The following is a 25,236-nucleotide window of genomic DNA, read 5'->3' as shown; positions in this document are numbered from 1 at the left end:
CCCTAAGCAACTGTTCTGCCTGCTGTGTTTTGGCTCCAACTCCTTTTCTTCCCACTTTGCTCCCCTTGCTAAGCGTTCAATTTGCTTGTGCCTCTGTAAGATGGGACTTGATGTTAATGTTTTAAGTTTTCTTGGTTCTCTTGGGAATATGTAAATTTCCCTTCTCAGAATAAGTCTATCATGAACCTTCTAAGTAATTTGAGATGTACTTGATTTAATATAATAATGCAATTATGGGAATTGTAAGAAAAGAAAATCCTGATCATCTGAAGTAAGCCCCCACTCTTGAGTGGACAGACCCAGAAGCAGCTAACATCCAAATGAGACAGCTGTCCCAGGATTTCTGGAATGGAAGCTGAATCTACTGTGCTAATTTTTGTTTTTTTTCCTCCCCTTTTCTTACATATCCAGTCACCAAGGCCCTGATTCAAGCACTGAATTGACATTTTTTTTTGCTCTGCCATTTTTGGCTCCTTTTCTGTTTAAATACTTCCCAGAGAGGTCCCCTCAAGAAACTAAACCCCTGGGCAAATATCCCGACACATGCCTGCCTATCTTTTATAGCCATAAGAGCAGGGGATTCTTTCAGACTTTCAGAAAGGAGATGTCAAAGTATTTTGGAAATATTTTATTTCCCAGCTAAGGCCCAGCCAGCAGGCTATATCTGTATTGGCGTAACAATAATCCTTTGCATTTAGGATAGCATCAACGTCTGGCAAAGTGTATTGTTTGGACCAGTACCAGGTATTTACTGAGGAATATGGTTCCCCCCATTTTCCAGGGCCATCCATCATATATTCACCATCTTTGTTTCTTGTCACTGATGGACACTGCAGTTTTGTTCCTGTCACAGTACTCAAGTTCCGTGCCCTACAGAAGACTTAAGACAGTGCTGTTCCCGCAGTTAACTCAAGACCAAAATATGATTATGACATAATCCAGCCCACTTGTGATATATAAGACCTGCCTTTGGTGGAACATCATGTTAAGCTCTCCTTTATGGGATAAGAGGAGAGGGGGCAGCTTCTGTTCACAAACATCATTCTCCTCACTCTGAATTAAATTTGTGCGTCCTGACTCTCCTATCTTTAATATGCTTTGAATGTTCTGGCCATCCACAGGTAAGAGGTGAGTTCTGGTGCTTCAAAAAGAGAAAGAGCTGCCTTGGGAGAGAGAGTAGGGTCCTGCCCCACCTGGAGAGCATCTAACAAGCAAAGACTGGAAGACCACTGAGGAAGAGTGTCATAGAGGGGATCCATGTTCAGGGATGGATAGAATCATACGGTTTCTGATGTCCCTTCTAACTCTTGAGATTGAAGAACCGTGGACAAAATTGAGGACCTAGGTTCTTGTAAATAATCAGCACCTAAATAAATAGCAGTATGAAAAGAAAAATACAATAAAATACAAACCCCACAAGAGTGGGGTTGTATTATGACTGCTTCTTGGTTTTCTCATTATCTAATGAGCAGCCTATGAAATTGCTAGTTTTTAGGGTCTCTTGAGGATTTCTTTTGTATGAAAACTTTATCAAGAAAAGGCTACAAGCTCTTTTTAAGGAGTAACATAGGCAGGGTGGATATTCGTTGCTTGCTGAATGATGTAGTCACGAAGGACTCCTTCAAGGACACAATTCAGAGATAGTATGTGGTAATTTTATTCATCTGAAGGCCAGCCAACAGGTAGGATAGCAAGCTTCAGCACAAGCTGAAACAAGCACCATTTGGGCCTTAAAAACAAAATCACCTAATTTAAAAAGTCAGAAATGTATAATTTTAATAAAGAAGTGATTGCCAAAGGGAGGTTTCCACTGTGTCCATATGAAGGGGGAATCTCCTGGATCACTCTCCGCATTGAAGTCATAGTGTCAGAGGGTGCTGAGCCCAAGAGGAATAACTCTTTAGCCAACAGATGCCAAGATGATGTCAACAGGGAGCTCCTCAGTGCTTCTGGCTGTAACCTGCATTGTTACCGTGTCTGTCAAGACCAGCCTCGAGCGCACAAGGATGTCATGACCACCCCGGAAGACTCCTGCAGAAAGAAGTGAGTCTTTGTTATCGGGATAGGGAAGGAGGCCCTTTAGAAAGAGGGAAAAAAGTCCTTTAGAAAGGCAACACTGCTATTCCATGTCATTAGGGCATAAAACATGACAGAAGGACAAACATGAAACTACCGTCCAAGTAAATTGGTACTGATGAGGCCGACAGAAGGCCTCTCTGACAGTTACTTGAGTGCTGTGCCAAGAATAGCAATCAACAACGAGAAATTTCAGTTGGTGGGGACAGTCCCCAAACCCAGAGCTGCAAAGCAGCTGTCTGAGCATCCCAAGGGACTAGTGTTGACACTAAACGTGGCGATCAGCTGGTAAGCAGGGCACTGAAGCAGACTCTGTTTGCAGATAAATCTTCAAATGCAATACTACACTCCCAATGAGGGGTGGGAGGCCTCTGGGAAAGGGACCTCTGTCAGCATGTAAAGAGGGCACTGATCAGATACGTGGCTCAAGCTCCCTCCTGTTCTGGGGATAGGCGCTTACCAGCAAGGAACAATGTGTGAGCATTCTTGTTCTCAGGTACTTTGTCTGATCTCTCACAGGGCTGCATCCCCAGGAACTTGACAATGTTACCAACAGCCTCTGTAAGAAAAGCCCAGACATAACCACCAACCGACACCTCTCTGCTCACCCCACCCAGCAACAAAGCTTCTTGCCGCAATCACAGAGAGGGAACATGCACCTGGGTGCAAGATGTGCTCTGCAGGAGGCCTTGTTCCCAAGCAGGGGAGGGAGAGAACACTTCAGGCTCCATGCTCAATTGTGGTACAGTGTCAACACAAAAATCAGGAAGCTGCTGCTTCAGGATCTGGAACTTACCTTCAAGTGTTTTGATGGTAGATAAAGTGAAGGTTTCTTCCTTCTCAAATTCCTCTCCCACCTCATCCCAAGCTGCCCCAAAGTTTGGCTTCAAAACCCTGAGGATGTGATCTGCCAGTGTTACCTCGAGGTCTTCTAGCTATGAGAAAGGGGAATTACAATCTGTGACTGTGGAAACCCACAGGAGTCCCCAAGTGTTTGAGAAGGCTGGTCATTCTGTCTGGCAACTCACACATGTGTGGGACAGAGTGGGGAGCAGAACCCCTACCCTTACTATCCTTTTTAACAATTTCTGACTTAGATCCCAGTATCATGCTCTGAACAAATACTTGGGGGATAAAACAAATGCTTCTGGGGGCAGCTAGGTGACACCTTGGACAGAGCACCAGCCCTGAACTCAGGAAGACCTGAGTTCAAGACACTTAATACTTCCTGGCTAGATGGCCACAAACCCCCCACAAATGCTTCAGGTAAAATCAGAGTTATAGTTCTACCTTCCTCAGAGTCATGAGAAGTTTGTCCCTAAAACTGACTTAGCAAACAGAATTGAACCACTGAATGACTTGAGAAAGAGATGTCTTCAAAGCCAAAAAATCCAAATCTTCATTAACTTAAAAAACCAACAAATGTCTGCAAATGTCATTAGGATTCCAATCAGAATACCTCCAGCCCAGAACATAGTCTAATGAGAGGTTCTTGGCGTTTTTATGTCATGGACCCCTCTGGCAGTCTACAGTAGCTTACAAATTTCTTCTCAAAATATATATTTTTTTTAATTGGAGGATTTTTTAAATTTAATCAGATGGATTAGTGAAAACAAAATTGTCATTCCCCCCCCCCCCTTTAAGTTTAAGGACACCTCTGAATCCCAGACTAAGAACTGGTTTAGACAGTCTCAAAAAGAGGGTGCTTGGCCATCAGACATCCCTGGTCCCCAACACTTACCACATACTCATCTTCATAGCCTTCATCATCAGTCTCTCCAGTGGTAGGATCACAGTCCTTGACCGTGAACTTCATCATGCAGCTGAAAGTACAGGCCACTGTGGGGAGAAGCTGACGGTCAGTGTAACTCCAGACATGGTGAGAGGCACTGCTGCCAAGTGGTCAAGAGGCAGGCTGATTCTTTAAATTTGAGGGTTCTCCTACATTATCAGAAAAACCCCATAGGGCCAAGAGCAATTCTATGTTGTGGCCCAAGAGCCAAGCTAAGCAGTGATGGTGAGGGTAGGACTCTCCCTGTGATGGCCTATTATGACATTCACAGATGCAGAATAGACTATAAAACATAATGGAAAAGAAAGGAGACTTTAAGTGATGGTGATGGCCACATAATGCTCAAGAAATTATTTACATCAAAACTGAGGAGAGAATTTTGTGCTTGCGAGGGAGCTACAGATGCTCACCCATACACACTCTCCCTAAAATCTTAAAACCCAATTTCCCAATCCTAAAGAACACATTCCCAGTAAATAGTTCTGTCTAAGCTCTAAAGTACATCTCTCTGGGGATGCAGGCAGCAGTTGGAGTGAGCTTACCAGCTGCAGGGTCCCCTTCAGGTAACGCCACGAGGGTGTAGCAGGTTCCTGGCTGGTTGTAGGCCAGGCTTTTGGCAGGGACGCAGCAGAGGACGTCATAGGATTCTGTGGGTTCCATCTGCACCGTGACATTCTCTAAGATCTGGTCGTTGAGGGTGTTTGTGCAATCAAACTGAGGGAGGAGAAGCATTAAGAGAAGTCTGGGAGCCTCAACAGATCTCAGGGGAGCAGCCTCCACTGCTCCCAGGAATCCCACACGTCTAGCGCTCTGCCTCTGACACCATTTTCCCTGCTCATCCTCAGGAGCCCGGGGAGCCCTTTCCCTTTCTGGAAGAGCAGTACCACCTACTAAGGGAAAACCCTCTTCTCACTGATGCTGAATCACCAGATACAATGTGGTCCCATTGACAATCCTGGGCTATGAGGGACATTCATCAGGGAGTGTGAGAAAGGGGAGCTTGGTGTCTACATTCACCCAGGCCCACACCCTACACATTTCCCTCTGGCCCATAAGCAAGGACTCAGAGCAGACCGTCCTACCAACCTGGAACACCATGTGGTTGAGAAACGTGTGCTTGGTGCAGCGAACGACATATTCTGTCTCAGACTCGGTGAGAGCCACGGACTCTGGGGAGGACTTGAAGAGGGGGCCCAGCCCCCGGAACTCTGGCACAGCTGCCAATTGTTCTGAAAGCAAGAAGCAACATTTACTTGACTCCCTATGACACACCAGCTAGTTCTGTTTAGATTTCCAAATCTCTAAAGGTTTCCATTCAATTTTCATTATCTAAACCTATTTTATTAATAAAGCAGATGTATCAGAATAGTAGATATCGTCAATATATCTACTATGTGCAGTCACTCTGTGACTCTACAAACACAGAAAATAATGGGCCTTGTTCCCAAGAAGTTTATGTTCTACTAAAGGAGACAAAGTGTCCATATGCAAAGAATAAATACAAAGTAGCTGCAAGGTTGTTTGGGAGGGCCCTGGCCCTGGAGTGATCAGGAGAGGCTTCTTGTAGGAGGTGATGGTTAAGCGGAGTCTTAGAGGAGACTGGAGATTCTACAAGGGGGAGGCAAGGCTAGGATACATCCCAGTACAAAGTCAGAATGGAAAGAGATGGAAGCACCACATGGCAAGACAGCAAGAAGGCTAGACTGGCTGGAATGGACAACAAGATGAAGGAAGCAGGTAGGGAAAGAAGGAGTGCTCCACAGAGAGGTCAGGAAAGATGAGGACTGTAAAAAGAGACCACTGGATTTGGCAATAAGAGATCAATGGCAGCTTCAGAGCGGGAAATGTCAGTTTTGCAGTGAGATCCAAAGTGAATTGACAGAGTTAAGAAATGAATGAGAGAAGGAGAAGTGGAACTAACAGGACAATTTTTTTCTAGAACTTTGGCTGAAATGGGAGGAGAGATATAGGACAATATTTTGAAAGGACATGAAGTCCAGTAAAGTTTTTTAAGGCTCCAGGAGACTTAGACATATTTAAAAGCAGGAGGGAAGGAGAGGGAGAAATTGACAATTCAGGAGACAATCTGCTGGAGAAGATGGCAGGGGCTGATTTTGTCAAAGGGAAGATCTTTCTTATCCTTAGGGACCGGAGTAAACAAGAAGAGAGAATGTGAGACTTCAGGGGGTTTGAGATAAACAGAAGGGGAAGAGCTCAGGATGATATTTTCTCAATTAAGCATGAGATGACAGGAAGACTTAAGTAAACAACAAGCTTGAAATTGAAGGGCTGCTCAACCAGCAATAAGTAAAATGATTATCCCATTGCAGATTAGCTAACAAACTTATAGCAGTGTCTTCTTAGATGACCAATGCTCATACAGATGAATAAGACATGTGTGTATGTGTGGCTACATAAAAACACACACATACACACACATAGATATACATGCATGCATACATTCACTGTTGATGCAACACACTCCCATGCTTTCTGTCCTACTTCTGGCTCTACCTAGAATACTTTCTTCTTCCCTTCTAGCTATTCGAATTATACCTCCCCTTCAATGCTCAACTCAGACCTATTTCCTTCACAAAGCCTGCTGCTCTGACTACAAGCTCTACTTGCTAAAGTAATTTGTAGGTAACATTCACTCAGCTGTTAATTGCTTACAATCCTAAGTAAGCAAAAGATGTTTTTATTTTTTGTTTTTTACAACACAGTTGCATTAGACTATCCAGTACTGATGTTAAATGACAGTACACCTCGTAGAAGATCTGCATTTGAGAATGATATAGTATTACCCAGAGGTAAAAGTATATGTTAAGTGTAGAAGTCTGGAAATAGTCTACAGCAGAATAAAAAATACCACAAGATTATATATAGGACTGAGTTTAGATATTAGAAAAAACTTTCTTATATCTATCTATCTGTGTATATATATATATGCATATAATAAAGCACTTTGTTATTAAGTGTTCAAATGGATTTGTGTAGATGTTGGAATTTACTTCATTGAGTATTTTTTAAAATTGTATTTGATACTCTAGTCTCTTAAGGGGACTGGAGCACTATTTGGAAATGAGGAGTGGTTTTATAGAGGTGGAAAGTCTTTAGAATATGGTACATGCATGTGTTTTCTGTTGTTTTTTTCAATGTATTGATTAGTTTTGCTGATTTTTTTCCTCTCCTTTTTCATTGTCTTTAAAAATATTACTTATTTTATGGGATGGCTCTGGAAAAAGAGGAGATACTAAAAAAATTTTTCGTGATGCACAAAACCCAAAATCATTAATACAATTTTTATTTTAAAAATAGGAAGTTGGAGAAGGGAGGGAGATAGTTCAAAAACTTAAAATGTAACCCAAAGAAATTTAAAAAAAAGAAAAAATAAGAAATGAATGGATGGAGATGATCTTTGGTGATATTAATTAGTTTAGGGAGTTTGTTTTCATTTTAGGAACAACATATTGACAGAAGAGAAGAGCCAGAATAAGAAAACAGGAAACAGCTGGGGAAGCCAAGTAATATGGATATTATAATAGCAATGCCTCCTTGAGAACTAATGGCTATCATTGTATTGACTGAGCACTAGGGACCTTTGATTCTCAATTAGAAGCAAAGAGGCAACACTTTGAGGGAGAAATGACTTTTAAAACTCTAGAAGATTCAGCATCTCTAACTTCCCTCCCCATTACTTACCTTGGAATATCTCTTGTCTTGTGGCCGCTACTTTCTCAGGCTGCTTGACAGCTGTGATAGGAGTGCTCTCTACAGGGAAGAAATAAACACATAACTATAAAACAGCCATAGCCTAGTTGCTATGACTTGTGTGCCTTAATCGGCTCTTGGGACCACAAAAGGCACTGCTGACCAGAGCCTCAGACAGTTCATCTGGCATAGACCATGGATTTCCAAACGAGGAAAAAATGTGTAGAGGGGCTCAATGCACCCTGCTGTCCATGGTTATATACCAAGGGAGACACAAGTCTCCATCTGATCCAGAGTTCACCTCAAGGCCACAGAAGACCAGGGTATTTATTTCTTCCAGGCAAAGTTTCTGAGGAAGAGCACCAAAGCCTCTGCTCTCTAGAACCAGCTGGGATGAGGTTGGCTGGGGCCAGTCTGAGGTCTCTTAGCCACCACAGGGCACCCCATGGTCCTCCTCAGCACTCACACCCCTTGGAGCTGAAGGGAAGCCATCACCTGGTCTCTGTTCTGCAATGGTGGTTGTGGCCAAGGGGACGGACTTCAGATCAAAAGGTTTTTCCGAGGGTTCGAGAGTATACTGCTGGAGCGCCCTCTCCAGGCCAGGGATGGACACTGTCAAACCTAGAGGGTAGGGAGAGAAGTCAGTTCAGGTCAAAGTCATATACTGGCTTTTATTTGGGTGAAAGCAGAGCATCCACTAGCAATTCCCAGAAAGAATCAGGGTTTTGGGGCACCCCATGCTGTCCCCAGACCCATAGCTCCATCAGACTGGTGCCGGGGTCATGATACTGCTCCAGCTTCTCTCCAAAGAGCCTCAGCTGCCTAGTCATTCATTCTGTTATTCCAAGAGATAGCCCATGAGAGGACATCCTGTGACAGAGTAATAGCATGGACTCCCAGCAGAAGGCCGCCTGTGCTAAGTGAGGAATCTGTAACCCGGGGAAGTTGAGAGGGCCCAAATTTCCAAAGGCTTGGTTCCCTAAGATTTCTCAATTACCTACCATTTAGAATGTAGCCAGCATTGAGTGCCTTTTGCTTCTGTTCCAGAACATTGAGATAGAAGGTGGCTCGATCCCTCACCTCATTATCATCATCCATCACACATCTAGAGACAAAACACAGAACACTCCTGTCTTTGAAACAAGAAGGAAATTCTAATCCAAACAAGATCCATTTTCCTGCACTGGAAGGATCCTCTCATTTCTTGCAGATTTTCATTAATTCTAGAGAAAGTAAGGACCATGGCTCACTACCATTACTTGGGAAATACAAAATGAAATCTCTAGAGATTTCTTTCCAATGACACTAATGAGAACTTGAGATGGGAACAATACTTTGTGACTCTACTGAGGCTTTGCTCCCTGCTAAAAGCCAACCCTTTAGGCCATCTTCAAACAAGGAATGGAAGCTATCTATCTGTTTGCTCCAGGACAGAGCAGGAGTATTAACCCCCACACAGAACCTGATCCTGGGCCCTAGTGGGATACAGGTACATAAAGACCTCTGACCTGTCTCAGGCAGCAGGGGACTCACCTCTTTAGCAACACCAAAATGCTGGGTAACATTTCTTCATTCTGGGCCCCAAATTTGGCCAAAGCACTAACAGCACCTGCAGCCGCAGCACAAAACACTAATTAGTATCTACCCTTGTCCCTGCTGTCAGGGACAGCCCAAGGAGACACGAGCCCCAATGCCAAACACTCAGCAAAAGCTCAATCCCTACTGTTAGCACTCTAACACTGCTCACTTCCCCTTATGCCACGCGATCCCATCATGTTAGGCAGCCACTGCATGGTCCTCAGTTTTGGCCTCAGGCACACCAGCCCCATCCAGGCTGGATGAACATTTCACTCCATGATTCTTGAGACCCACCTGCCCGGACTTCCTCATGCTCCAAGACCACACGGTTGTAGATGAAGCGAATGTACTTGGAAGGATTATTGGTCTTTGGGCCTTCCTGGCCCAGGAGATGCAGGATTCGCGTAGCCAGCACAGTAAACTCACAATCCTCGATGAACTCACACAGGTGGGACAGCCCTGTTTCTTTGCTCTCTGAGTTCTCTTCGATGATGCTAATGATGCAGTCCACAATGGCCCGTTTGTACTCAAAGCCACCCTGCAATGAGGCAGAGAGCTGGGCATGGAGACCTTCTCAACTAATACTAACTGTCAGGATAAGAAAGCTGGAATATGGGTCCCGTTTCACTAATTGTTCTAAATTTCTTCAACTCATGAATCATTTTGGAAGGACAAAGACTGTTGGGTCATGTCTAATACACCTGCTCCTACTTTCCACTATCTACAATTAAAGTGAACTGATTACTTCTAAAGAGATACTAATTAAGAATGAATCAAAAGGAGCAGCTAGGTGGCCCAGTGGATAGAGTACCAGCCCTGAAGTCAGGAGAACCTGAGTTTAAATGTGACCTCAGATACTTAACACTTCCTAGCTGTGTGACCCTGGGCAAGTCACTTAATCCCAATTTCCTGAGCCAAAAAAAAGAATTAATTAATTATTAATTTGTGACTGAAACAAAAATTTAGTTGTAAATATTTCAAGAAACCATTACACAAATACTTAACGAAAGCCCTTTACAAGACCTACTGGCACAGACCATAGACGGAAAGTCAAACAAAAGAATGCCTTTAGAAACATTTCCTCAGTAGCAGAGTTTCTAGCCATTTTGCTATATCTCTGAAACCAAGGGTAGTAATTAACTATGAATTATTAATATTATTTTTGTTTTATATATATATGTATATAATGTTGTTAGATTATATAATACACATATTATTATAATATATAACATATTATGTATTATAATATGTTATTATGCTGTTGTATTATTAACATAACTACTTATATTATTAACAACACTGAGTGTTTCTACACCATCTGTCTGCAAGAACTGAAAGTGACACAGATACTATCTTATAATAATAATCCCTATGGACTTTTTTTTGAAGGCAGAGAAAGAGAAAAAGTAGTAGGGATTTTTCTCTTTAGCCTGAAGGGGGAAACAATGAGGTTAGCTCACTCAAGGTTGCCCAGGGAGTGGTGGACACTTAGTAGTGACTTCTCAGGCTCACCTCTTCCCGAAGCATGGTAAACAGGAAGTTCATAAGGACTGCATGTTTTCGAGGGTACTTCTGACACAGGGCACTGATGGCCTGGACAACCACAACCTAAATCAGAGGGAGAAGCGTGAGCAGGAGGCATTCCAGCACCAAGGTCACTAAGGATGTTTAAAAAAATCGAAATAGGGAGTCTCTTCCCACATGGTTCTGCCTCTACTCAAAACTACAAAGTGAGCTGCTTCCTTGACTTAGAGACCTATTAAAGGAAGGATGGACTAGCCTGGCCAGTGATGCAATTCCTGTCTCAGACCGCCAAGGCCCTAGAAAAGGTTTTGTAGATCCCTGCCAAACAAATGAAGTTCTGCACACTCTCGGGGCCAATTATAGTATCCAAGTTCAGAGAGATAGGACTAGGTCCTGTCTATCTCTCCCAGGAGGCCAAAGATGTCAAGGTAATCATTAAGGTAATAAGGTTAGGAATAGGTAGTTTTCTACACCTTTGTAAATTGCTTGTTTGGAACTGAAAATAAACTTCCCCATAAACAGAAGGGTTTCCCTTAGTACAGCCCTCCCAGGCCTATTTATAAGTCAGCTTTCCACCATGTCCAAGGACCTTGAATTCATCGGAGATCTCTGACATGAAGGAAGAGATTTGTTTCATGAGACGGTCAATGCTGCTCTCACTTCCCGTCTTGAGCAGCGTGGTGATGGCCAAGGTGGCGATGCTGCGGTTAGAATCGGTTACTAGATTCTCCAAGTCCAGGTTGCAGGCAGTCACTGCTGATGGATGTTTCATGGCGACCTTGTGAAAAAAGAATGAGAAGTTGGGCCTCTCATACGTGTCTCACTTTCTGAGGCATCAAGGTGAACTCTCGAAGGTTTTCTTTCTGGGAGATTAAATTTTTTTTTCCCCCCACATTTTAATAGTATTTTATTTTTTCAAATACATGCAAAGATAGTTTTCAATATTCACCTTTGAAAAACCTTTGTGTTCCAAATTTTTTTCCCTCTCTTCTACCCTCCCCTCTCCCCAAGACACCAAGCAATCTGATATAGGTTAAATATATAAGCATTGCTATATTTATGTGTATGTATGTATATTTACACACATATAAATATATGTATGTATTTTGTATGTGTATATGCATTTACACAAATTTAGACATATATCTAAAACAATATGTTTGATATGTAGATTTCTCTCTTGGTTAAATTTTTTAGTTTGACTTTAAGATCAATGATTACTAGCCCTACTTTTTCTTCCCTAATAAATTCTATTCCTGATCTTTGTTATTCTATTTGTGTGTATCTCTTAATTCCTATCCTTGTTAGCGCTTCTACTTTAGTTGTAGTGTTTAACTTGCTTTGCTGTTATTTAACCTCCAATCTACTTATTATATAACCCCAAACCCATCCTCACTTATATTCTTCCTCTGGGAGGTTAATCTTGGGGACAACTTAATTTTGGGCTCAGGGTGTAGTTCAATTAAGAAAAGGAATCCTTCTCCATAACACAGAAAGCTCAAGAAAGCACCCTAGTGGTCCTAGACTCGAGTCCCCCACCCACCTCCAGAGAGCTCTGTCCTTCCCATCTCAAGACCCTACCTTGTTGAGGGTCCGGACAGCAGCGTATCTCAGCGCAGCCTTTGGGGAGCTGCAGAAGAGCTGGAGCACTGCATGAAGATACATGTTACCTTGGTCTCTTTGCCAAATGACAACAATACCCAAGAGTAAAGGGGTCGTGTGTTGAGGAAATATAAGGTGTTTAGGAGAGTCTCTTTAATCCAATCCTCATTCTCCCCCAACCCCACAGCATCCCCACCTCAATGCTGGCTCCATTTCCTTAATGAAAGTAAGAGGAGGTTTTCTGGCTACTTAAGCCCTGTACAGTAAGGCCAGTAGTAAATGTTCTTTTAATTTAATCCTATTCTAAACAAGCAAAGGAAAGCTCTCACTCATTTCTAGCCCTTGTCACACCAAATACACAAATGTATTATGCTAAAACAAAGTACATCCACATATAAAAACTTCCATCTTCCCCTGTTCTATCTCCAGGTGTAAGCTTTCCCCTCGCCCCTCTGAGCTGATTTCCCCTGGGAAGGACTGCTCCGCTATCTCAGGGTGAATTTTCCTTTTCTGAATTCCTATGGCATTTATTTTCTGGGTCCCTGATTCAGCATTTCATTCTAGTTATCTGTTATCTTCTCCACCAAACAACGATGCAGGAGCCACCAGAATGCCTTGTCTCCTCCTGGCTCTGGGAGACTCAACCATGAGCTGCCTCTAAGCTCTCTGAAGCTGACTGCAGCTCGTGCGTCCCTGCTCCATAGCGCCAGAATCAACAGAGAGCATGTTTAAGAGATATTACTTTACTCTGTTTCTCAGAAGGAGGGTCAAGGGAGGAAACTTGGGATACCACCAAAGCAGTCTCTTATCTTGTGATGATGGCACCAGCCCTGGGACCCTGGATGCCCAGTGAACTTCCCCCCCCACCCCCGCCCAGATAGGGATTACCTGACACGGCAGGGGCCAACTCCTTAGCACTGCAGCCAGGCAGGTTGACAATGGCAGAGGCAGCCTCGTACACTACCATCTCATGCTTATTGCGCAAGCAGCTCTCAATGAAGTCGAACAAAGGGCTGTCTCGGCTGTCAAGGAGAAAGGCAGACTTGGCTCAGGGGATGCAATGTGGGTGAAGGAATTCTACTTTCAGAAAGAAACAGACCTCCTCACCTGCCGTCCTCCTCCTCCAGCTGCTTGCTGGCCACACGGATCATCAGGCAGTAAGCAAAAGGGGACTTGAGGCCATGGCGGGTGAACTTGCTGATCATCTTGTTGACAGCCAGGCGGTCATTCTTCCGGACATGGTAGAGGAGACCCAGGGCATGGTACTGGACCAGAGACAGAGGGACAGGCAGCCCTGAGCAGAGGTCACAGAGACAGACCCAGGAGCTGCGTACAAGGCCACTCAGGCCCTGACTTCCGTTTTATGGATGGGAGAGCAGAGGCTGCCGTGCCCAAGATGGCCCAGGTCAAAAGCCCTGTTTACCCGACTCTTTCCACAAAAGCTCTGAGCTTTTACTAGGTAAGATTTGACTTATATTTATAATACTCCATGAACCAGAATGGCATTCAGCTCATTTATCAATAGGGAACAAAAGACATGGAGAAGGAAGGAATGAGATCACTCAGGCCAGGCTCCTGACGTGATTGTGTGACATGGCAAACTACATTTAATCAACATCTATTAAGTGCCTGCTTTGTGCTGGGCACTATATTCAGTATGTGCCTGAATACTGAAAGATTCCCTCTTTTTCCTCACCTGGACCATGATGTTATCACTAGAAGCTGCTTCCTGAGCCTCATTCACCCATCGCTTAACCACGTCAAAGCTGCTTTTTAGCAGATGCTGCAAAAAAAATAAGAAGATTGGGAATATGACAGTCAAACAATTAATCAAGAGTATTCATTGGGGCAATTAGGGGGCTCCAATGCCCTTCTGGAATCCCTGTTATCCCATTCCTCGACCTCACAGGTTTTGTCAGGCACTCCCAGCCCTTTACTCTGTACCCCTAACTTGGATAGGTATCAGGTTCCCCAACACATATTATTTAAGTTTGTAGTTACATAAGTAACGAGAAGTTTGTTCGACCTGTAGTTGCCCCAGTGCCATTACCCCCAGATTGGACCACAGCCAACTCACACAACTTTTTCCCTCTTCATTGAAACCAGACCCTCTTAGGTGGAAGAAATGAGGGGGGAATCCCACGTATAGTTTTTAGATGAATTTGGGATGAATGAGAAAGTTGACAGCTTTGATTTTTCTTTACATGTGCCTAACCCCAAGCTGTTCACTACTCTTCAAACTCCCCTGTTACAACTTTCATACCAGGGAGGACACCAGGGCGGAGCTGGAGACACTGGGCACCTTGTCCACAATGGCTTGCTTCATGTAGCGTTCAATGGCCTGCAGCATAGTGCTCTGGGAAGACAGGAGGGTGAGTGTGCTTGTCAGCACCAGGGACAGGAAAGGAGGGAAGACAGAGTGATGGGGGGGGGGGGGGGGACACACCTAGGAAGTCTGGGTGCAGCGTCAGGGAGGTGGAAACAAAGGTGAGATAGAAAAGGCCAGAAAGAGCACTCACATCAGTGATTTGGCAGAGTGCACGCACAGCCGGACCTCGGTAGTTGTCATCTTTCCCAGTCATGTCTTTGGTCAAACTGCAAAAGTGAGAAGCAATCTTTCAGGGCATCACAGTACAGAGAAACTCCACGTGGATAAGTCCTGCAAATCCTGAACTCGGGATTGCCGCCCAAGAGTCAAAAGCAGTGGGCACAGGCACGGGCACAAGTACAGGCACTCTGCCAAGGAGCCAATGGGGCCCAGGTTGGAACAGGACATGAGTAACTCTGTCTTCTGAATGACTTCCTCCTAAAGCCAAGTCACTGCCAGCCCCCCAAACTAACCTGCTGGTGACTATGATGACATCCTCAGCAATGCTGGACATCTCCTTGATTGTCAGATAACACATCCTTCGGAGAGTGGGCTGTCAGCGAAATGAGAAGTCTTATTACTTCCATCCCAATATAAAAGGAGCCAGCATCCAGAAGCACTTCTGCCATGGAGAATGGCAGTTTCCCTACAGACTTGCCAATCAGCTTCCTGTCATGGACGCCAATCCCCTAGTCAGTCACAGGCGCCTCTTGGGAAGAAACCTGTACTTTTTCAGATGGCAAATAAAATCCATTTTCCATAATTTCATCTTCTTCCTCTAACTCCCTACAGATTTCAGAGATCTGGGAAGGTCAAAGCCTGTAAGGCCTGGCCCGCTCTAACATTACAACAGCTAGCACTCTTGCCAGGGACACATACACAAAGGTTTAGCTGGGAGAGAGGAGAAGGTCAAAGCCAAACTTCTCTAAGCTCAGGCTGCACTCTATGGAGAACAGACACTGCAGCCAATAGGAGAGGTTCTGACAGGCCAATGAACTTCTGTCTTGAGAACCATGTGCAGAGAAGTGGAATGGAGAAATGCTCAAAGGCTCGGAGAGGGAGGCTGTTGTGACAAGCCTGAGACAGCCCAGTCCAGCCCATCATCAGGGTAACAACAAGAATTCAGTGTTTCCTATAGAGAACTTACTGAAATCTTCGTTGCATTCTCTCTCTCTCTCTCTCTCTCTCTCTCTCTCTCTCTCTCTCTCTCTCTCTCTCTCTCTCTCTCTTTTCTCTTTTACTCTAATTGCTTAGGCCAGAAGCCAGGAGAATGTATTTTGTCGGCAGATTAAGATTTCTACACATGGGACAGACATCTATGAAATCTGATTAATATATAGCAGGTAACACTTACATCATTGGACTGAAAAAGCTTAGTCATTGCAAAGAAGGCCTCTGTTGCTTCAGTCGTGCCCAGGTGTTCCCCCTGTAAGAATCAAAAGACAATAAAGTTAAAAAGAGCTCTATGATGGAGAAAAGGGTCAAGTTACTAGCAAGTTACTGCCTTGACTCAGGAGCTCTGCAGAGATCTCCCCCCAGCAGACAGCTGATCCCCAGGAAACACAAAGGCTGCCACAGAGCTAACGGGGACAGCAGGTCTGGCAGCCCTGCCTGCCTCCTCAGCCCCAACCCTGTCCTCTGTCTCTCTCCATTACCTGGTTTATGAGATAGAGGATCTTGGTGAGGATGTGGGCACATTTCCGTGGATTGATGGGAGTCTCATTAAATACTCGGGCCTAAAAAGAAGCGCAACCAAGACAATTAGATAACAAGCTCCTCATCAGGCTCTAAGCCCTCCAATCTGGCTAGTTCATGTGCTGATTAAATATTATTAGTCAATTATAAACATGGCCCTGTGGGTGGAAAAACTTGGTTATTAACAAAGGTTCTAACCAGACTAGACCAGAGGAAATACCCTAAGTATTTCCTACTTACTAAAGCAGTTTTTGGTAAGATAACAGCCTACTACACCTCTCAGTTCCATCCCAAACACTGTAGCTTTGATAACTGGGAACATGTCAGGTTATATGATGGGAAGAAAGTAGCCAAGCAATTTCAGTCAGCAGGTAGCCTACCTGCCACCAACACGAGGGCCTGAAATGGATAAGAAATATAAGAGAAGGAAGGAAAGGATCTTTTCATTGAGAGACATCATAGGGGCCAAGAGACTGACAGTCAAGGATGATTCCAAACTTGTGGATTTGAAAAACCGGGCAGATTGTGGAGCCTACAGCAGAATTAAGGACATCTGGAGGACAGAACAACTTTAATCGAGATGGAAATAAATTATATTTTGGATAAGCTGAAAGGATATTCAGGAAAGATGTCAGGTAATCTGCTAAGAATAAATTTAGTCATTTATATTTTATTTTTTCCAAATACATGTAAAGATAGTTTTCAATATTCATTCGTGTAAGACTTTGTGTTCCAAATTTTTATCTCTCCTTCCCTTACCTATCCCCTCCAGAAGACAGTAAGCAAATTGATATGTTAAATGTGTGCAATCTAAAGCTAAATCTAAATCTAAAGCCTTTTCTCAGCCTCATTCTTGTCCACTCAGCTTCTAACATGCTTCAACATCCATTCTTCTGAGACATTCTGTTCTTGACTGCTAAGACATTACTGTCCTGGTTCTCCTACAACCTGTTATTCCTTTGCAGAATCACTTGCCAGACTCTGATCCACCTCCTGCCCTGAGCATAGATGTCTCTCAGAGAGGGAAAAGCCCCCAAGACAGCTCCTCTATAGAGAGCAGGGTTTTGGTCAAGTCAGAAAATCAATAAGATGGCGGTGAGGAGGCAGTAGAAATGAAAGGAAACAACTTTTTCCAGGAGTTTGGCTATGAAGGGAAGAAAGGGCACAGAATCATACATAACTCAAGGGCATGGAGGATAAGAAGAAATCTAAACATGGCTGCAGGCAACAGGGAAGGGGCTTAGTAAATAAGGACCCCCAAGATAAGACACGGAGTGAAGCAATGGGCATCCAGGGTGTGAGCAAGAGAATGTGGAGGAAGGACATCTCTTTCTCAGTGACTTCAAAAGAGGCAGAGAGAATTAAGAACAAAACAAAAGTTGTAGCAAGCAGCTTCAATTTTATCAGTGAAGCAGAAATGAAGAATTCAGCTGAGCAAGAGGAGAAAAGAAGTGGTGACGAGGGCCTGAGGAACTGTGAGGGAGTCCTGGCCTGGACAAGGCCAGCTTCATCCTTCCCATTCCCAGGTGGACAGCAGGGCTTGGAGGGGCAGGAACAGTGGCAATCTGGGTGAGCAGCACTGTGTGAAAGGAGCCCTGGGCAGAGATTCACAAGGCCTGTCAGGGATCAGCTCTACTGCTTCCTCACTGGGGAATCCTGGGCAAGTCATTTAGCTTCTCATTTTCCTCAATTGTAAAATAAGAACAGCAATGCTACCTTCCCACCATTCCAGCTTGTTGTAAGAATCAAAAAAGATGATGTATATGAAATACTGTTACCCCTGAAGGGACTGTAATAAATGTAAATTTTATGTGATATATGTAATAATAACAGTATACATATGTATGTATATATATGTCATATATATAATTTAATAAATCAATGTAAAAGGGGCTGTTGTAAATGCAGCACTAGTCATTATTCTTAGCTTGGACCTATAAAGTGATTCTGAATCACCACAAAAGAGGAGGAAGTGGGAGTCTGCTGGCCACAGGGCAGATAAAACACCAAATAATAACTTTATTACACTGTTGTACTCCACAAGCTTCAATAACTAACTTTGAAACAATTCTTGGCAAGAGCAGAAATCAGGGTCACATTAGTTCCTTTGTACTAGTCCTGGGTTTGGACTTATACAGCTTTCAAAAAATCCCAGCAGAGTGAGGCTGAGGGAGGCCGAAGAAAATCTCAACCATATGCTCTGCAGCTTCCTCGCTCCATTCTTACATTTTCTTTGGTTGTTTGTATAAATTTTATTCCTTGAAGATGAAAAAAAGGGATATTCCTCAGAAGCAGGTTTTCTAATGAAAACATGACATGCATTTGATACCACAAGATCTAAAAAGATTCTATTAAATATGTTTCAAACCAGAAATGTGCATTCACCATCTCAGAAACTCGTACCCTAATTGGATCCTAAGACACAACAGACTTAGCCAAGCACTGACTTAGGCAGTCACATAAATCAGATATGCAGAACTGAGGAGCGTTAACTCCTATAAAAATCCAGCTCTGGACTCTCTATGACCTTCTTAACTAAAGCCCAGAGAAAGTTATATGCAGCCAGAGAAATCAACATTAATGCAGGAAGCTTGAAATAATCTGGACCCTCTCGGAACATGAAAGGAGGGGGGAAGGGAGGGAAGGAGGAAAGAAAGGAAGAAAGAAAGAAAGGGAGGAGGAAAACAGGCAGACCTATATGTATGAAAATATTTATAGCAACTCTTTTAGTGATGCCTAAGAATTAGAAATTGAGGAGATGCCCATCAACTGAGGCATGGTGGAGCAAATTATGCATATGATTGTAATGGAATACTATTATGGTATTAAGTGTCCCAAATTAAGGATTGTTCTCTAGCTCTCTTTCCACAACTACTTTGGATATTTTATTTCCATCTGAGTTAGGTTTACTTCTCAAACTGAAGGGAAAAAATAAAGAACGGAACTTACCTCCTGCAACACTGCACTTTTCTCGAGGTGCTGAAATGGATTTGAGCCTCCACCTGAAAGGTGATAATGAAAACAGAAAAGTGAATACTAAATTCTGTCCCTGAACTTCATCAACTTCCCAGATATGGAGAAGATAATATAAGTGAGGACAATTTTACCACAGCCTATAGAAACAAATCCCGACTCCTGACCCTGCACTTAAGGCTCTTCACAGGCCCAATTTACCTTTTCAGTGTTATCTCTCCCTAGTTGGGATATGGCTCTCATCCTCACCTCCATGCTATGGGAACTTTAAGCTCAGACTGAATCATGGTTATCTGACCTAGAATCAAGACTCCATGATACCTTCTGTCCGTCTCCACACCATACCCCCACTCACACTACTCCTCATTCTTTCCTTTTTTTCAATCCTCCTTGATGTGTGATCCATTCCACCCCACCTCTACATGTAAGTTCCTGAGTAAAAGGACTATCTTGCTTGTTTGCATTTGTTTTCCCAGCTCTTACTATAGTTCTTGGCACATAATAAGCCCTTAATAAATGTTCTTTTCCCCAGCTCTTGACTCTGGTTGTTGAATTCCTTCCTACCTGTATTTCAAAACCAAGTTTCAAACATAACATTCTCCACAAAGGTTTACCTGGCAGATAGTGAGTTCCCCTCCTAACTTCCTAATCTTCCATAGTGTACCCTTCCCTGTCCCTCCTTTTGAACTGTTCTTAACAATTTTTAACTGAGAATAGGCCTTACCTACTCTTACTGGCAAGCTGAGGTCAATGGAGTAGAAAAATTAGGGGTTTTGGAAGAAGAGTTTTTGGGAAGAATTGGAATCACAGAAGAGATGAACTCAGGGAAATATACTATAGAGGTCAAAACTAAGAGGATAATTACTATTGCTGACAATTATATGTGCTTTAGGGGTAATGGAGTGTTTTACATGCATCTTCTTGTTTGATTCTCACAATAAGTCAGTACATTTTATAAATAAGAAAATTGAAAAGTTAAGTGGCTTGTTGAGACCCAAGTCAGGTCTTCTGAATACCCACCTAGGGCTCCTGCTATTTATACACACACCTACCCTCTTATAGTCAAGAGAGGAAACAGCAAACCACTCCTGCTACGTTTCTACTTGGCACTCTTGGCCATATAGAAAGTCGTAAGGAGTCCAACCCTCAAAAAACATGTACAGGAGAAATATGGGACACTAAGGTATTGCCTGTGGAGTTGTGAAATGATAATCATTCTGGAGAGCAGATTGGAACTATGTCCAAAGAGTTAGAAAACTGTGTGTATCCTTTGATCCAACAAGGAAGGAAGCAAAGAGAGAGGGAAGTAGGAAGGAAAGGAAGGAAGGAAGGAAAGAAGGAAGAAGGGAGGGAGGGAAAGAAATAGGAATAGAAGAAAGGAAAGAGGGAGGGAGGGAGGAAGGGAAGTAGGAAGGGAAGGAAAGAAGAAAGGAAAAAAGGAAGGGAGGGAGGAAGGAAGAAAAAAAGGGAGGAAAGGAGGGAGGAAAAAGGAAGAAAGGAAGGAAGGAAGGGAGAAAAGGAGGAAAGAAGGAAAGAAAGGAAGAGGAGGGAGGAAAAATAGGCAGATTTATATGTATGAAAATATTTATAGCAACTCTTTTAATGGTGCTTAGGAATTGGAATTCAGGAGATGCCCATCAACTGAGGAATGGCGGGACAAATTGGGGTGTATCATTGCAATAGAATACTATTATGGTATTAAAAATGACAAACGAATGATTTCAGAAAAAAACTGGAAAGACTTAAATGAACAGAGAACATTACACACAGTAACAACAACACTGTGCTATGATCAACAATGAGTGACTCAGCCTTTCTCAGCAAGACAATGTTTCAAGATAATTTCAAAGGACTCATGATAAAAAATGCTATCTAGAAAAAGTATTGATGAAGTCTGGGTATAGACTGAAACATACTACTTTTCATTTCTTTTGTGTGTATGTGTATGTATGTGTTTTTTTTTTCCTTTTGGTCTGTGTTTTCTTTCATAGCATGACTAATTTGGAAATATGTTTTGCATGACTATATATGTGTGTAACCTATATCAAGTTGCTTATTGTCCCAGGGACAAGTAAGGGACAAAGGGAGAGGATATGGAATTCAAAATTTTAAAGAAATGTTAAAAATTGTTTTTTCATGCTGTTGGGATGAAAATGAAATATCAAAAAAAGAAAAAGAAAGAAAAAGTAAATGAAACATGCATAGAGCTCCTATGTTATCTCTCTCTGATTAAGTAAGAAAATGTTAATAATGATCTCCTGAGGGTGCTAGTTCTGGAAGAAGAAATGACCATATACAAAAACAAACAAACAAACAAACAAAAACCTTTTAGCTTTACTCAAAATCAGTGAACATTCAAAGAAAACAACTTTTAGGACACAAATAGAAGATGAAATGATCTAGTCAAATTTTAACCAGATGGGCAGAGATTGGTGGAAACACTGTAAAAGAGTATAGAAGTGGGACAGCTAGGTGGTGCAGTGGATAGAGCACCAGCCCTGAAGTCAGGAGGACCTGAGTTCAAATCTGGTCTCAGACATTTAACCCTTCCCAGCTGTGTGACCCTGGGCAAGTCACTTAACCTCAATTGCCTCAACAACAACAACAAAAAAAAAAAAAAAAAAAAAAAAAAAAAGAAAGAAAGAAAAGAAAGAAAATTAAAGAAAAAGAAAAAAAGAATATAGATTTGAGCCTGTTGAAATACAAATAGCACAGAAACTAAGAAAAGAAAGAAACTAAAGAAAACCTTTAAGTCAAAGGCTTTATAACAACCATAATATTAGCTTAATGGGGAAATGTGACTTTTGCTCTCCTAGGTCTCACTTTTACCTACATCTGGAGTGGAATGTGTTTTTGAATCCTAACCCAATGGCTAGAAACATCTGCAAAGGCTTGAATAGGTTTCTTAGGTTCAGCCCTGTACAGATAATCATGAGGGAGCCAAGAAAGCCTTTTAAGATCATCTACGAATCATTCAACCTAGCCATGAGTGAGCAGAGGAGACGCCTCCTGTGGTTTTCTGAAAGCTCTCTACATTCATGTGCAAAAGCCAACATTACTGCTGGACTCCAGTCTTCAGTTCCAAGTTCTGTCTCAGGTTCTTGGTGTTTTTTCAAAAGCATCTCAAATGGACAAAGTTTACGATATACTTCTGCCCTTCCTCTGCCTCCCTCTCACTGGAGTGTTGCTAAAATTTATGCTGGATAGAAAGAATCCCAAAATGTCAGGAATCTCCCAGGTCCTGGAGAGCTCCTGGTATTCTGGATTCATGGCTTTCCCGGTGACTAACTTCCAAGTAACAGTAAGTACCCTATCTAGTATCAGACAGGAACAAGGATGGCAAGGTACAATAGAGAGAGAACTGGGTTTGGAGAAGGCCTGAGTTCAAGTTCTGATTCTTACACACACTTACTATCTGAGTAAATGTTAAGTGAGTAGAAGTATGCTTCTAGTCTTCAATTCCCTCATCAATAAAAGGGGCTAGACTAGATGACCTCAATTTTTTCTAGCTCTAGACCTATAATCCTATGAATACTTCAACTTCTTAGTCTCCCTGCCCCAAGACAGACAGCTGAAAGCGCTTTGGCATTCCTCTTACATGTTTAACATGTATTATATCTGAACACTTTTTGGTTACCGTTAGAGTATAAGTACTTCAAAGGAAGGGCTCCTATCCCATTTCTCTTTGTGCCTAACAGAGGTGACACAATAAATGTTACCTGACTGGCATCTCCTTGCACATAGTAGACATTTTATTATATGACTAGTACAGTATAATGGAATGAATGAATGAATAAAGAAAAGACTTGGAATCAGTTAAATTGGGTTCAGATCCTGCCTCGGGTACTACTTGTGGCCCGGGGATAGTTCATCCTTCCTTCACAACTTTGGAAGCAAACAGGAGTGGGACTCTTGCTCTTCCCAGATGTCACCTTTACTCACATCTGGAGTGGGATGGATCTTTAAATCCTAATTCAGTGGCTAAAACACCTGTAAAGGCTGGAGCAGGAGTGAGGTTCAGTCCTGCACAGACAGGTCCTTCTGCACCCCACATCCCACAGGGGCAGTTGTCGGTTTTCCCCGTGCCGCATCTCTTGCATCCCACCTTTGCCTCTGCTGTGGCTCCCGCATGAATCAGGGCAGTAACCTCCCAGTGGTCCTCCTCTTTCCTGCCCGTTCCTCACTCAGCTAGCAAAGCCCGGGCAGGCTCCCACTGCTCAAACAGCCCGTCACCTCCAGGATAAAACAAAAACGTCTCCGATGGCAAGCTTTCACACTGACTCAAAACTTCCCTTCCCAGCTTCATTAGTTATTATGGCCTCAAGTAGCGCCCCAGCGCCGCTACACCACGCACGCACGCACTCTTCCGCCTCTGCCAATGACATCTCCCGCGGCTGCCGCTGTACCCTTACTCATCTCCTAAGCCATTATTAATTGTTGTCTGTATTTTGCATCTACCTGGACGCACACACGTTGTTCACATCAAGAGAAAAAGGCCCTTGAGAACGTCCGTCCGGAGCTGGCCCCGCGCTCTTAGGACGAATGAATGAACTTTTCTGTCAGACTTTGAGAGCGGCTCCAGGTGCTTCCCCCTCCCGTGTGGGTAACGCCCCTTCGCCAGCGAGGGCACTTCATTATGGGAGAGTTCCCTCCCATCACGCCCCGCATTTATCTGACACTCTGTACTTAATGATCTGTGACTCCCCCCTCGCCCCCCCCCGGGCCCCGCGCCCCCAGCTGGGTGGGAGCTCCTCGAAGCCGGGCTCTGCTGGTTTGTTTGGCTTGTGCACAGTACCTCAGTGCTCCCCAAAGTCCAAAGCCCTTGGGTCCCTGACCTGTCAGAGCGCAGGCCCGGGAGCTCCGCCGGACTGACCCGCACACGGTCCGGCCCGGGCTTGGCCGCCTGACCCGCCCGGCCCGGCCCGGCCCGTTAACCCGCGCCGCAGGGGGATCCGCTCCGCTCCGCATCGGGCCCAGAAATCCCGAACTCGCCCCCCGGCCTCACCAGACTCCTCGTCCTTCTTGTCGAACTTCTTCAGCATCCTGGCGGCCGGCTGCACGGACAGACGGCACCGATGGACGGGGCGGACACTAACAATACGGGCGGCCCCAGCTCCGGCTCCCCACGGGCCACTTCCGGCCACCCAGTCCCGGGGACACGTCTCACAGAGCCGTGCGCCTGCGCGCTCCTCCCGTACCCGCCCCCTCGCCAGGACGCCTGCGCATAGCTAGGCTCGTCGATTTCGGGCTGTCAAACCTGGCCAGTCTCCGAGTTCCTTGAGTTAACCCCGTCGTGCCCGGCGCAGTGATGTAAAACTGAGCTCTAGCGGGGATCCGAGGCGGCGCGCTCTGAACGCGCCTGCGCACGATTCTGACCTGGCAGCTGGAGGAGGAGCTCTAATCCACCACTAGAGGGCGCCCTCGTTTAACCCGTTTGCCCGAAGTGAGACGGGCGAGCCCGAGCATTTTGCACGCGCCTGCGCACACTCTGGCCTGAAGGCCTCCAAGTTGGAAGGCGTAACTGACCAGGTTCAGGGCTCAACTCGATTAACCCCGTCCCACCCGGGGCGGAGCGTGGCTTCCCCGCCTCCGCGGGGCCACCTGCCAAGGTAGGACTCTTGGCTTTCACTTAGGAGTACTTCCCTCCATTGACTTACGTCCTCGGTCGTGGGCTCTGGGGCTCAGGAGTTTGAAGGCAAAGTAACGGTCGTCTAGTGCACCGCTCCCCCTCCCCCCACAACGGAAGTTGTGACTTTCCGGAGGCCACACAACTAGAAGGAGCCAAGTCTGAATTTGAACTCAGGCTCCCCGTGAAATCTTTCTCCTCTGTGACCGTGGGCCTGGCAGGCGGGAGACTCTGGAAATAGCCGGACTCAATTCCACAAGCATTTATTAAGCACCTACTGTTTTCGAGGCC

At 44.2% G+C, this 25,236-nt stretch overlaps 2 protein-coding genes across 8 annotated transcripts in view; one reads left to right on the top strand and one right to left on the bottom strand.

The window, feature by feature from the left end:
• Window positions 1–1,633: 1,633 nt before the first annotated feature.
• COPG1 (COPI coat complex subunit gamma 1) lies at window positions 1,634–24,751 on the bottom strand. Its single transcript, XM_074283705.1, has 24 exons — window positions 24,325–24,751; window positions 19,296–19,348; window positions 16,307–16,387; window positions 16,006–16,077; window positions 15,125–15,204; window positions 14,803–14,878; window positions 14,547–14,639; window positions 13,980–14,066; window positions 13,391–13,548; window positions 13,172–13,305; window positions 12,263–12,330; window positions 11,271–11,459; window positions 10,670–10,765; window positions 9,452–9,695; window positions 9,113–9,188; window positions 8,581–8,684; window positions 8,075–8,200; window positions 7,571–7,639; window positions 4,955–5,097; window positions 4,411–4,582; window positions 3,818–3,915; window positions 2,873–3,011; window positions 2,537–2,635; window positions 1,634–2,031 (listed from the first exon to the last, which is right to left on the bottom strand). The coding sequence occupies exons 1-24, from the start codon at window positions 24,359–24,361 to the stop codon at window positions 1,901–1,903; spliced, it is 2,625 nt and encodes an 874-aa protein (XP_074139806.1). The 5' UTR covers window positions 24,362–24,751; the 3' UTR covers window positions 1,634–1,900.
• CNBP (CCHC-type zinc finger nucleic acid binding protein) overlaps window positions 24,696–25,236 on the top strand; it is an 82,619-nt gene continuing 82,078 nt past the window's right edge. For 2 of the 7 annotated variants that reach the window (XM_074283733.1, XM_074283730.1), the window contains exon 1: window positions 24,699–24,928. The gene's annotated coding sequence lies outside the window, so the exon portion shown is untranslated. Of the gene's footprint in view, window positions 24,929–25,236 lie in introns of all 7 variants that reach the window. The other 5 variants (XM_074283735.1, XM_074283736.1, XM_074283726.1 and 2 more) reach the window with 5 other exon arrangements.

This window comes from Sminthopsis crassicaudata, chromosome 1 (genome assembly GCF_048593235.1).
Source record: "Sminthopsis crassicaudata isolate SCR6 chromosome 1, ASM4859323v1, whole genome shotgun sequence".
NCBI classification, from domain to species: Eukaryota; Metazoa; Chordata; class Mammalia; order Dasyuromorphia; family Dasyuridae; genus Sminthopsis; species Sminthopsis crassicaudata.
This window is presented reverse-complemented; position numbering and strand designations above follow the sequence as displayed.